The 12,603-nt window shown below is 39.3% G+C and overlaps 1 protein-coding gene across 3 annotated transcripts; it reads left to right on the top strand.

Annotated features, from left to right (window-relative positions):
• Window positions 1-1,166: 1,166 nt before the first annotated feature.
• Window positions 1,167-6,500, top strand: isl1a (ISL LIM homeobox 1a). Of its 3 annotated transcripts, none has more exons than XM_052068318.1 (6): window positions 1,167-1,366; window positions 1,567-1,756; window positions 2,324-2,469; window positions 3,017-3,303; window positions 3,774-3,941; window positions 4,857-6,500. In XM_052068318.1, exons 1-6 carry the CDS (start codon window positions 1,339-1,341, stop codon window positions 4,971-4,973), a joined length of 936 nt encoding a protein of 311 aa, XP_051924278.1. In that variant the 5' UTR covers window positions 1,167-1,338; the 3' UTR covers window positions 4,974-6,500. The 3 variants fall into 3 exon arrangements, with proteins under 3 accessions (XP_051924278.1, XP_051924276.1, XP_051924277.1); XM_052068316.1 differs by having other exon boundaries at window positions 1,168-1,366; window positions 2,210-2,469; XM_052068317.1 differs by having other exon boundaries at window positions 1,169-1,366; window positions 2,210-2,469; window positions 3,020-3,303.
• Window positions 6,501-12,603: the final 6,103 nt, after the last annotated feature.

The following is a 12,603-nucleotide window of genomic DNA, read 5'->3' on the forward strand; positions in this document are numbered from 1 at the left end:
TTTTTAATTATTTGTAAAAGAATGGTGCTGGATCAAGATAATTGTGTTCACTACCACAGTCTGTCCAGACCAGGACCAAAATCGATGATGTGTCAACGATCAGGCCTCAGCCATTATTCAGACAAGCATGTTTCTGAAATCGGCTTTATACATTCCGCCTGAAACAATGACTGGTACACTTGTGGCAAATAACTTCAACAACACGTTATTTTTATTCTTTTTATCAATTATTGTATGATACACGAGGGACTGACAGGGATTGGTTTTGGCTGCAAGCCTTAAATTTTGTTCAATATATCTTTTTTCTTGTTCTGATCTAAATGAAATATTTGGGCTGGAATAAAAACAAATAACAAAATTGTGACTTTTTAATTGTTGAGGACCAATTGAAAGTGTAAAGAACGAAGGAATGATGCACGGTTTGCCCTCCTGCTAATATGTTTTTGGTCTTAGTTAGTTACCAACACAAGAGGGCGTGTTTGTTTTGTGTAATTGCGTGCGTGCTCGCGCACGTGCTTGTAACAGGCCTGTCACTGCCCGAGTCCACAGCTGTCGAGTTGTGATAGCCCACTGCACACCACACGTTTTGTTGCCTAGAAAATATTGGAGAGTCCACGCAGCGGCGTCAAAGGAATGCCTCCCCTCCCCCCAAAAAAGTAAAGAAATTACCTGACAAGTGAATGGCTCACAGTACAGAGTAAAGCGCCTTTTTTTTATCTTACATCGGTTGATTGAATCAGAATTAACAAGAAAGAAAGAAAGAAAGAAAGAAAGAAAGAAAGAAAGAAAGAAAGAAAGAAAGAAAGAAAGAAAGAAAGAAAGAAAGAAAGAAAGAAAGAAAGAAAGAAAGAAAGAAAGAAAGAAAGAAAGAAAGAAAGAAAGAAAGAAAGAAAGAAAGAATTCTGAACCTGCAGTTTGAACTAATTCGTGATTGGATAACTCTCCGTTTCCACCATCATTGAAGTAAGCATATAAACTTGAACCCTTTTGGTTTACAATAGTAAAGGTAAGAGAAGAAAATGCAACAAACGAATGATTTTGAGAAGCCCACCATGTGTGCCACTGTGTTGGGGGGTGCCGGGCGGTTTGTGCAGAGCTACCGGGACTTTGCAGAGCCAATCAGCTGGGCATGGAGATGACGTGCTGTTGTCCTACGTCAGTCCCACCAGCACCGGAGTTTCACACACACCGTGGACAAACACACACGCGCACACACGCGCTCCCTCTCCGAGCCGGACGGCGTAGCCCCCTCTGGCCCGGCAGCAGAAAACACATCAAGGAGTCCAGGCGTTGCAGCCCGCTCTGACCGTGGACCTAACGTCGCTTTATTTAGTCAGCATGGGAGACATGGGGGATCCGCCGAAAAGTAAGTTGACCGCCCACTTGCTTGAACTCAATTATTTCCATTTTAGTGAACTTGTTGCGACGCGGATTTGTTCTTTTATTTTAATCGATTTTCAATCAAACTTGTTTAGTGTTTCTTTTCAAGTTTAACCACTGTAGTACTACTACTCACGATCCAAATATGCATTCATACTGATCTGTCTACTCACAACGGTCTTCTAGAAAAACGGCTGATGTCTCTATGTGTGGGCTGCGGAAACCAGATCCACGACCAGTACATCCTGCGGGTCTCCCCAGATCTGGAATGGCACGCCGCTTGCCTCAAATGCGCCGAGTGCAGTCAGTACTTGGACGAGTCGTGCACGTGCTTCGTCAGGGACGGAAAGACATATTGTAAACGGGACTACATCAGGTAGGATGACCACTTTTGGGCTTTCACTTAATTACAGCCATGTCCGGAGGTGCCGTGTAATCCAAACAGATTTGAAAAAAATTCCAATATTGCCATGCGTTAAAATGGTTTCAAATATTATTCTCAGATCTATATTTCCACTCCAAGTCGTTACATTGGCTGTTTCTTGTTGTAATATAATAATAACTAAACTATAACAACAGTAATTATAGTCTAACATCCATCGACGCATTATGCGAACTGCTTATCCTCATGAGCGTGACGGGCGCTATCCCAGCTGCCTATTCATCTTTAAAACCTACAATTCCAACAAGTGATTTTAGGCCTGGTCATGAATAAAAAAAAAGAAAAGAATGGACGGCATTTAAACATTGCGCAAAAAATGACAAACGTGTCTTTGCTGTTCATAATTGTCGATTCTAATTGTTATGCACGTTTTGGTTTGTCTCGCAGGTTATACGGGATTAAATGCGCTAAATGCAACATCGGTTTCAGCAAGAACGACTTTGTAATGAGGGCCCGATCCAAAGTCTACCACATCGAATGTTTCCGCTGTGTGGCCTGCAGCAGACAGCTCATCCCGGGGGACGAGTTCGCTCTGCGCGAAGACGGCCTCTTCTGCCGGGCCGACCACGACGTAGTGGAGCGGGCTACTCTGGGACACGGAGACCCGCTTAGCCCGTTGCACCCCGCCAGACCGCTGCAAATGGCAGGTAAAGTCCAGTCCGTGCGATGGGAGGCAGCCCGACAATGAGCTTTCCAAATATTAACTTTTGACGAGTCCGGGGTTGCGTTTCCTGACGGTCTGCTATTGTATTAGTTTTCGTTCTTTTTTTAGGCGATGCAATTTTGGCCACTCTGGTGTTGATTTGATAAAAACAAACGACAAGATTAATTACTCATTCGGACTTTCTCTGAGTTGTACATTGACAACACGACTATCCATTCATGACACATTTGATACGGTCGGTAGGGTTTTGCGGTGACCCAAAAAACGCGGATGCAAATGAAGAACGTGTACATTTGACAAAGGAATCAGCCGGCTGAGACAGCATTCGCTTGACTAAAACAGACAAAACAAGCAAGTCTTGAACTTCTTACGTGTATCATTTTCCCGATTGTGGTTAAAGTGGTCATTGCTTATTAAGAATGAACTTTCATGTATTCCTGTAAAGGAATAAAATCTCTATTTGCTTGGATTCTCGTGATTCAAACTGATATGTGCTTCTTTGGGTTTTTTTAACCCGCCCATTCTCACAGCAGAGCCCATCTCCGCTCGACAGTCTGCACTTCGGCCCCACATCCACAAACAGCCGGAGAAGACCACGCGGGTTCGGACAGTACTAAACGAGAAGCAACTACACACTTTGCGAACTTGCTACAACGCCAACCCGAGGCCCGACGCTCTGATGAAGGAGCAGCTGGTGGAGATGACCGGCCTGAGCCCGCGCGTCATCCGGGTCTGGTTTCAGAACAAGCGCTGCAAAGACAAGAAGAGGAGTATTCTGATGAAGCAGCTACAACAGCAGCAGCCAAACGACAAGACGGTAAGGGAGAATTTCACTCAACCCTACCTAGCCTTTCACGCCCAAAGAAAATTGAATACTTCTCATTCTCTATTTAAGTTAAAACGACTGTCACTCGGAACACACGCGTTACTGTCACACATTTAAAATGTTGTTTTCTTTTTCCTGCAGCTGGCACCTTAGCCGTGTACTAACACAGTAATTAATTTAAGAAAAACTCAAATGAAAATTGCTTTCGGCGATTGCATGCGGCGGGTTGGTTATACTTCCAACAGCTTCACGCTGAGTTGACATATTTGTTTGTTTGCGGGTTTATTGATTGTTTTGACTGAGAGGGGATTAATTTCCGGTAACTCTCTTCTCCCCACCGGCGATGCAAACCGCGCGCGCTCACACGCACACTAACGAGCATAACCACACCCAGTAACCAAACCCACTGTCATCAAATCACCTGCAGTGAATCTACTCTGAGCTGAGCATCCCTCTTGCAGAACATTCAGGGAATGACAGGCACCCCAATGGTGGCGGCCAGTCCGGAGCGGCACGACGGCGGCATCCAAGCCAACCCGGTGGAGGTGCAGAGCTACCAGCCGCCCTGGAAGGTCCTCAGCGACTTTGCTCTGCAGAGCGACATCGACCAGCCCGCTTTTCAGCAACTGGTGCGTGATGGTTTCATTTTTATCCGGTTCAGTTCAAAAAAATAATACACATGTATGTTCAGCATGCATAGAGCTCCCCTCGATACAATTGAACGTGTTTGAATTTACACATAACAATTTATTCTGGTTATTCGCGATTGTTTGTTCGTTCAGACGAACGTCTTTTTTACTTACTTGCCCAGTCAGACAACGAACCTTCGATTACCTCTGGAGATGTTATATAAATCATCACGTTAAATCTTTTAGTCAGCGACCCAGTGTCTTCCGTGGCTCGTGCGAGATCTAAATTGAACACAATCCCAAATGCGCTCCGTATTGAGGTGAGATTATTTGATTTTCACGCATAAGCCAGGCATCGTTATTTTAACCCAAATCGTCGTTAAATAAAATCATAAAATTGTCAAAATATTTATTAGGAATATCAACTGGTTGTTTGAAAATGCAAGCGACAAAACGGATGCAAGCGTTATGGACTTTTGCTCATTGGTTATTGTTGTTCATTATTATGATTATTATGATTATTGTGATTATTATTATTATTATTATTGCTGTTATTATTATAGAAAGTGATTTAATTTTAGAATGTACGGTGATAACTTATTGTAACATTAACAGACTTTCACAGAATTGTGTGGGTGTATGGAAAAATACTTGTAAAATTAACACGCAATGCGTTTTTAAAGTGTATGCTGCTGCTGCGGATTTATTATTATTATTATTATTAGTATTAGTATTAGTATTAGTATTAGTATTAGTATTAGTATTAGTATTAGTATTAGTATTAGTATTAGTATTATTCGGAGTAGTGGTCGTGATAAGTGTGCGAGTTGCCTTCTTTTACAATTTTCATCGCACTATATGTCACCTTCCCCCAGTCGGGTGTAAGGATTCTCACAGCATGCCTGGTTTCCACAGGTTAGTTTTTCGGAGGGTGGACCGGGTTCGAACTCAACTGGCAGCGAGGTAGCGTCCATGTCATCTCAGCTTCCAGACACACCGAACAGCATGGTGTCAAGTCCCATTGAGGCCTGAGTCCGAGTCTGTCTGGACAGACTGAACCTCCCGATGTTCATCTCATCCCTCCAGACTGCACCAAACAACCAAACGGGTTGTATTTTTATTTATTTTTTTGACACTGTGAAGACAATCATGGGATATTTACCATCGACACCCAATTCTGAAATCCACGCTGGAGAGAAACTTGCAACCCTTAAGCCGACGCTGTTTGTTCATATTTATTTATTTGTTTGATCATTATAATTGCCAAAAGAGAAGACGCAAACCGGGCTCCGTTGTGACAGTGTCAGACCTCTAGTGGGAGTCGACCTCAATCTCGATTCGCGACATCCAAGGGAAGGTTTTTCTTTTTCATTCGAAAAATCAACATTACCCCCCCGCCCCCACCTGCCCCGGAGGAAAGCAGCACAGGTTTTCTTCTTGTTATTTCATGATTTCTTTCATGATCCAAGAACTAAAGCATTTGCAACAAGGTATACCTCTGTTTCGTCACAAGCTTCGTGGGACATTTGTGTGAGTTGGGATCGCCCGAGAAAATTGTTTTCTTTTTCCAAAGATGTGTATACCTGTCACGTAATAAGTCAAATATACGTTAGGTCTTTGGCTCCATGGAAAATAATATTTATTATTTATTGTCAACAAAAATTGCCACGTTTGGTGTATCTTTCTTGACTTGCGTATGGGAGGTTTGTTCAGGTTTTTTTTCACATGCTAATTGCGACACTATTAGTATAATTATTATAAATGATTTGCAGCGTGCGCCATCTTTGCAACCTCCCGCCCCCCCCCCCACACACGCCCCATATTTCGAAAAAAGAAAGAGGTAGCCCTCAGATAGCGGTTTTAATGGGATTTGGTTTCAGAATTTCAACTTAACTTTGGGATATGCGTTTCGAACGTTTACATTCTGAATTATAATTGCGTATTTATCAATCTATTTAAATATAGGTTACATATTTTATTTATTTCAGCGAGACTTGTCATATATGGAGCTTTGATGATTGTAAAGCAAATGCAGGCACACATTTTGGAGTGATGTTTTACCAGGAGTATTATGTATAACATTGATGAATTGATAACAACAACAAGGACGACAAAAAAAAACGCTCCCCTCTTTTTGTCTTAAAATAAAGGGATTAATCCAGACACTCTTTGTGACAAACTAAAGGTCTGTTTTTCCATCATGACCCACTTATAACCACTTAGTACGACCACTTAATTCTCTTGGTTCTGTTCTGTCCATGCACTTTTAACTCCTTTTTTGTCCGAAGAATTCATACCCTGTCAAATAAGTAAAAACGTCTGTTAATGTCTCGGGATTTCTAATAACTGAAAGTTTCATTATTAATTCAGCTGAGTGGACGCAAGTACAATAATGCCAATAATCATTGTACATGACCACCTTTTCCGTTTTCTCATTATTTGTTTGTAGACGAGAGACAAATGTATAACGTAAAAGCTGAGACTGATGTGCTACTTATGATGTCGTCTAACAATGAACAGTGATTTTCGATTGCACATAATTAAAATTGATTTAAGTAACACTTATCATTTGTTGAGGAAAAACGGGGAAAAGGCTTTGGTTGACCGCATTTTAAATACGGCCAACCGATGTATTGTTTTGTACTGTATTGTACAATAGTTCGAATTAAGTAAATCCAAACGATCTTTTTACTGGAAAAAATCTTGACATATTTAAATCACGCGCATCCAGAAATTAAGTACTTTTTTCGGTGTAAATGTTTTCAGTTGAAGACATTTATTATTTCTACACATTTCAGAAGTTTTTTTTATGTTATTATTATTGTGATTCTTTTTATGAAATAAAAGGTCAGTGGTATATATTATAACCTCTCTTTTGAGGTGAACAAAAATGTTTGTATCCAACGCAGCAACAAAACCCCGTGCTTGATTCTTTGACTGCATGCGCAATGGGGTGTTCAATTCTTAATTCTGAAATGTAACATTTTAATGCGTGGGCAATTCGGTGCGCCCATTTATTGAAGTTGTACTGCAACGTTTGTAACTGACCACAGTCAGTTCATTGACACTGGAATTATTTCAACTCCCCCAGCCCCTTTTTTACGGGAATTGAATTAAACGGTGGTCAAACAAAGTTATTTAACCATACAGGCAATTTTATAATTGGCATTGTAACACTCCTTAAATTGAACATTCAAAAAAATATACAACAATAAGGAGCGGCGCATTACAGACTGGTTAGCACGTCGCCCTCAGAGTGCCGAGGTGCCTTCCTGTGTGTTCTCCCCGAGCCTGCCTGGGTTTTCGCCGGGTACTGCAGTCTCTTGCCCACATTTCAAAAACATGCATTGTCGGTTAATGGAACGCTCTAAACTGCCCCGATTTGTGATTGTGAACGCGAATAATTGTTTGTCTACAAGTGGCTGGCAAGTCCAGTTCAGGGTGTCCCAAGCCGACAGCCGGCTACGGCTGGGATAGACTCCAGAACGCCCGCGACCGTCGTGAGGATAAAGCAGTTCGGATACTTGAATGATATACAACAATAAGTTAAACGCTGCATACAACGTACAAAGGGAGGGCTGCTGTGTACGAGCGACCAGTCTCTGCGCATAACCACACCCCCCCCTCACCCCACCCCACCCCACACAGACAAAGCCATACAAAAAGGGATTAATAATTTAGATCCTCACATGTTTTGCTGCCATCGCCCTAATTTGATAATCATCCACGGTGAAGTATTTGTGACATCTTGTAAGAAGGAATCTTTTTTTCTCGAAAAATTCTTCGAAATTGGTTGAACTCTTTGAAAGGCTAATATAATCTTAACAGTCAGTGCTGTTACAGTCGAAATCTTTTTCCTTTTTTAATTTTTGGTTAATTCTATTAATAGATTCTCCGCAACAGAACACACCAACCGAAGCAGAGAAGAAAAGTTTTCAATAGACCAAAGGGCAAGAGGATATTTGTTAGCGCCCCTTCCCCAGGACATTTTGAAGCAGGGTGAACATTGCAAGAGATTCAGTTCTCAATTTACTAATCACGTAGAAAAACAAAGAATTGCATCGTTTCTGTATTTTCATCTATTTAATTTGATTTCAAACATACCATTTTGTCATTAATGGATGTATTTAGATTCCTGAGAATTCACATCGAACTCCAACTTTCAAAACCAATGAAATCATAATCCGTTAAAACAAATGAACCATGTTTAAAGAGGGCAGGCTGTGGATTAACCAAAATTAATCTCTGTAAAATTCCTGAAAATGCTTCCCATTAGGTTGAGATAATCACTTCAGTCAGTCTATGTTCCACATTTCCACTCGTAAGTGGTAATGTAACTTGTTTGTCAACGGCATTTGAAATTGTCAAGAACAACCAAGGAAGACTTTCAAACACATGCAGTTCTCAGGGAAAATTGGAAACACTCGAGATCACGCTCATTCCATGAGCCAACTGTAGCCAGAAGCATCAAAGATAATTCATTATTGGTACGTGGATGGTCAGGGGAGTCTTTAACCTGAACACAAAATGAAGTAATGATGTCACAAAATTATACATAAGAAGTAATAAAACACACAACTACTATTACAAAAAAGCAGAACTCAATTCAGCTGTATTTAAAGAGCACTTTAAAACAACCACCACTGTATACAAAGTGCTATACATGGGGCAAAAATAAGTTATAAAAGCAATAAATTAATTATGAAGACAGGGAAAAAGCACAAAAATAGTGAAACTAAAACCAAGTATCATCTGAGTCGAAAGCCAAAGAATAAAAATGAGTTTTGAAGCGAGTTTTAACCCTTTTGTGCACCCTATAACTTGATAACATGATAAACTGTCCACTGTAGTAACTGCTGGTTAAAGATGGGCAGCGAGGGGGTTTGCCTAACTTTTAGCGCAAGGTCATTTTAAAGAGAGGGGCCGGCAACGGAAAATAGAATAGTGTCTGGGACGCAGGTGCGTTAGGGGCTGGAGGAGCTCAGAGTGGTAAGCTGGGGCGGGGCCATTTAAAGATTTGAAAACAAATGATAAACTTTTAAAAATACAAAACAAGAAGTAATATGATGCTAAAACATGTAATTATCGATAATCAAAGTTGTTAGAACGATTTAAAAATGCAGTGAGGTTTGCTAGGAAACTCTTCCTGTCAATTTAAAATAATGAACTCTACGTCCAAGTATGCCCATTTGGTCCCCGAGGACTTCCTTGATGATGAATCTTTGCTGTGATATCAGATATATTCATGATATAGGTCAAGGGCTAAGTGGTGCCATTGCTAGTTAAAATTTTGGAATGAATTGGTTGAAGATAGTTCTCCAATACATAATTCTTATGCCTGTCGTGTACAGGTAAATAGTATTTCAAATACATTGGAGTAATTCATATTGAATACATGCACTGGATAATCACTTCAGTCAGTCTATGTTCCACATTTCCAGTCACAAGTGGGAATGTAACTTCCTTGTTAGAAACTTGGGCAACTGTCTCTTGGACAAAAAAAACACACTCAATTTTAAACATGTTGGTTTTGTTAATGTTGAATACATTAACTTGTCAAGTTTACTCAAAACACATTGGATTCATTCGATATTTTACATACTGTAACTCTTATTGTTAATTAAGTAAATGTAAGTACCGGTAGTACATATGGATGGAAGGAAAGTTTTATATACTTAGTGTATGTCGCTCTCTCTCTCTGTATACTGTATATATATAAGGATATATACTGAATATATATACACAGTATATATATATCTATATATATATATATATATATAGATATATAGATATATATATAGATATATATATATATATATAGATAGATATATAGATATATTTGTGTGTGTGTGTGTGTGTGTGTGTATAGATAGATAAATAGATTACCGGTAATAGATAGATACACGGATGGACAGACCAATAGTTGAATCGATAATTAGATGAACTTTATAACATGTCTGATATTGTTAACGGTCCTTTACAAAGAGAGGAGATGCAACATATTCAAGAACTTCCCAATTAAAGAATTCCAATCTCCAGATTTTGGGTCCTGGCTAGGATCCTTAAATCCCATGTCAATTTGCAATTGTTGTTGTTTTTTGTTTGTTAGTTAGTTTGTTTTTTGTTTGGTTGGTTGTTTTTTAATCTGATAAAGTGGCCATAGTTCTATCACGGCTCCTTTAGCTGTGACAAATTATGTCATTGTTGCCTAGAACAGAAAACAACATTGTGCTGCCTTACTTGCCGCGTGCTGTTCTTGATATGTTGGATCATGAATGGCTTCTCGACAAACAAAGGAATGCTAATTTGGGTTCTAATTAAATGTAAACAAAAAAATCTTAGTTTGGTATCAGTGTGTACAGACAGACGGCCACAGATAAGACTTGTTTGACAACTAAATATGTGCTCTTTCAATATTGTTTATTTATTGATTTAATGTTCATTTTTTTACATTCACACAGCATTAAATTTGTACGTGACTATACACAATCGTATGCATCGTACTGTTCCAATGTCTTGGGCAAGCACTAGCTTGGTTTTTGAATGACTCCATCTGCAAAAATGAAATAATAACAGAGTCATTCGAAGTTGGTAATAAAACCAAAATCTATTTCTATAAAGCTTTGTGGAGGCTGTTGTAGGACAAGGAAAAATATCATGACATGTTTTGAAATATATGGACGTGAGTGCAAATGCGGGAATTTGTTTTTACCATTTGAGTCATAGTGGCAGGAATGAAAGTGCCAATCCCTCCAGATTCATAATGGTATCCACCATCTGTTCAAGATCGCTCTGGAACCAGGATATATGCCAAAACCAGCCAAACAGGTAGACAAACAAACAAACAAACTTTTATGTGACACTCCACAAATATTTTTTTCACGTGTTCACCCGAGAACAGTTAACAAGGCGAGGCTCTACCGAATGGACTCTATGAATTCCTGTTATAGCAAACAACAAACCTAATGGTGACTTGACAGCATGATCTACATCTGTTCACTGCAGCACAGGCAATAGTGCAGCTTCAGATTTCAGATGGCTTTTCACCAGTTCCAAACAGCTTTCAAGTGTCTGAAATTGTTTTTGAAGGCTAAGACAAAAAAATCTTGGTTCTTTTCCCCCCAACATCTGGTGGTATATTGAAAGGGCGTCCTTGTAGACTGAAAATATTTCAGTAGATGGAATTATAAAATATATTCTCTGTCATGTTCATACTTTCTGTTAATTTAGTTGAGAAACAAAAGTAGAGATTGACTTTTATTTTTGGAAAGAAGTCACCTGTGTGCAAGCCACCGTTCAGTGTGTGACTTTGCATCTTATGTTATTTCAGTAGCGTACTTTCCGCACTATAAGGCACACCAAAAAGTCTTCCATTTTCTAAAAAGCTCACGGCGTGCCTTAAAATGTGGTGCGCCTTGTGTATGGTCATTACGGTAATATGTAATAATATAATATAAGTAAGTAATAATATACGGTAAAAATTATAACTTGCTGTTGGGTCAGTGAACTGTGTCGCTGCTTTATTAAATACGTTTTTGTTGCAGCTCCGTAAAAAGGAGAGCTGTGGTGTTTTTTAAAAAAAAACCCACACTATTAATGGTTTTCACAGTCTCAACAAATACAGGCACGTCTTTGTCCATATTCGTGCCTTCTCTTCTTACGTTCGACTCGAGAGGCGTTCATGAAAAACGCAAATTAATGATTCCTTCAATGAAACTACGAAAAATGAAAATAATGCATAAAAACAGAAAATATATCGAGGGAATCACAAAATAAATTATATAGCCCAACTACACAATTTATTTTGTGATTTCCTCGTTCGTGAATACAGTACACAACAAAGGAATAAATAACAAACACTTCTGAGACAGTCTAGTCTCTTACATCTTACTGACATCTGATCGTTCTGTTGCAACTTTGCCCAAGGAAATGCTAAAATAAATTCTGCCGGGGGGGCTATAGACTTTATTTTGTGATTTTCTGTTTTGATGCATAACTGTATTTTAAATGTTCGTAGTTTAATTGAAGTAATTGTTAATTTATGTTTTTTGGAGCCGGTCATGAACGCCTCTCGAGCCTAACAGACAAAGAAAAGGCCCAGAGACAGACAAAGACGTACCTTCACTGTTTCACAGTTTTTTAGTGCAGTTTTTTTAAATGCTTATAAACAGTGAATTGCATACATGGACTAGTTTATTTGAATAGGCAGCGAGAGAGAGAGAGAGAGAGAGAGAGAGAGAGAGAGAGAGAGAGAGAGAGAGAGAGCGAGAGAGAGAGAGAGAGAGAGAGAGGGAGAGAGAGAGAGAGAGAGAGAGCCTTGTTAGAGGCATAAGGAAAATTTGGTTAAATGATATATTTAGCTTTTTGAATAATTTGAATTGAATAGATGCAAGCAGTTTGGTTTATATTTGATATTTTATTTAGAACAAATTTATTAAGAAAATCAAAGTATCTGGGCTCCATTGGTTGTCCTGTCAATAGCCTGTTAAGAGGCTAGGTTTATGTAAGCTTTATTAGGAAGACAGTAGGGCATGGAGAGCACCTTTTTTTGACCGTACTTCGTGTTAACGTATTTCGTTTAAGTGTATTTTAGAAGTTAAGTTTTTTTCATTTTTGGTAAAGCCTTAATTTGTATTTAAGAGGAAATAAAGCGAATACTTTT

This window comes from Hippocampus zosterae, chromosome 6 (assembly GCF_025434085.1).
Source record: "Hippocampus zosterae strain Florida chromosome 6, ASM2543408v3, whole genome shotgun sequence".
Lineage (NCBI taxonomy): Eukaryota > Metazoa > Chordata > Actinopteri > Syngnathiformes > Syngnathidae > Hippocampus > Hippocampus zosterae.

What these genes read in the sequence shown, in the direction of transcription:
- isl1a (XM_052068316.1), top strand. Translation starts at nt 1,339, where the DNA reads ATGGGAGACATGGGGGATCCGCCGAAAA. An exon ending in AGCAGCCAAACGACAAGACG is followed by an intron (nt 3,304 to 3,773) that starts GTAAGGGAGAAT and finishes TCCCTCTTGCAG; the next exon opens with AACATTCAGGGAATGACAGG. An exon ending in AGCCCGCTTTTCAGCAACTG is followed by an intron (nt 3,942 to 4,856) that starts GTGCGTGATGGT and finishes TGGTTTCCACAG; the next exon opens with GTTAGTTTTTCGGAGGGTGG.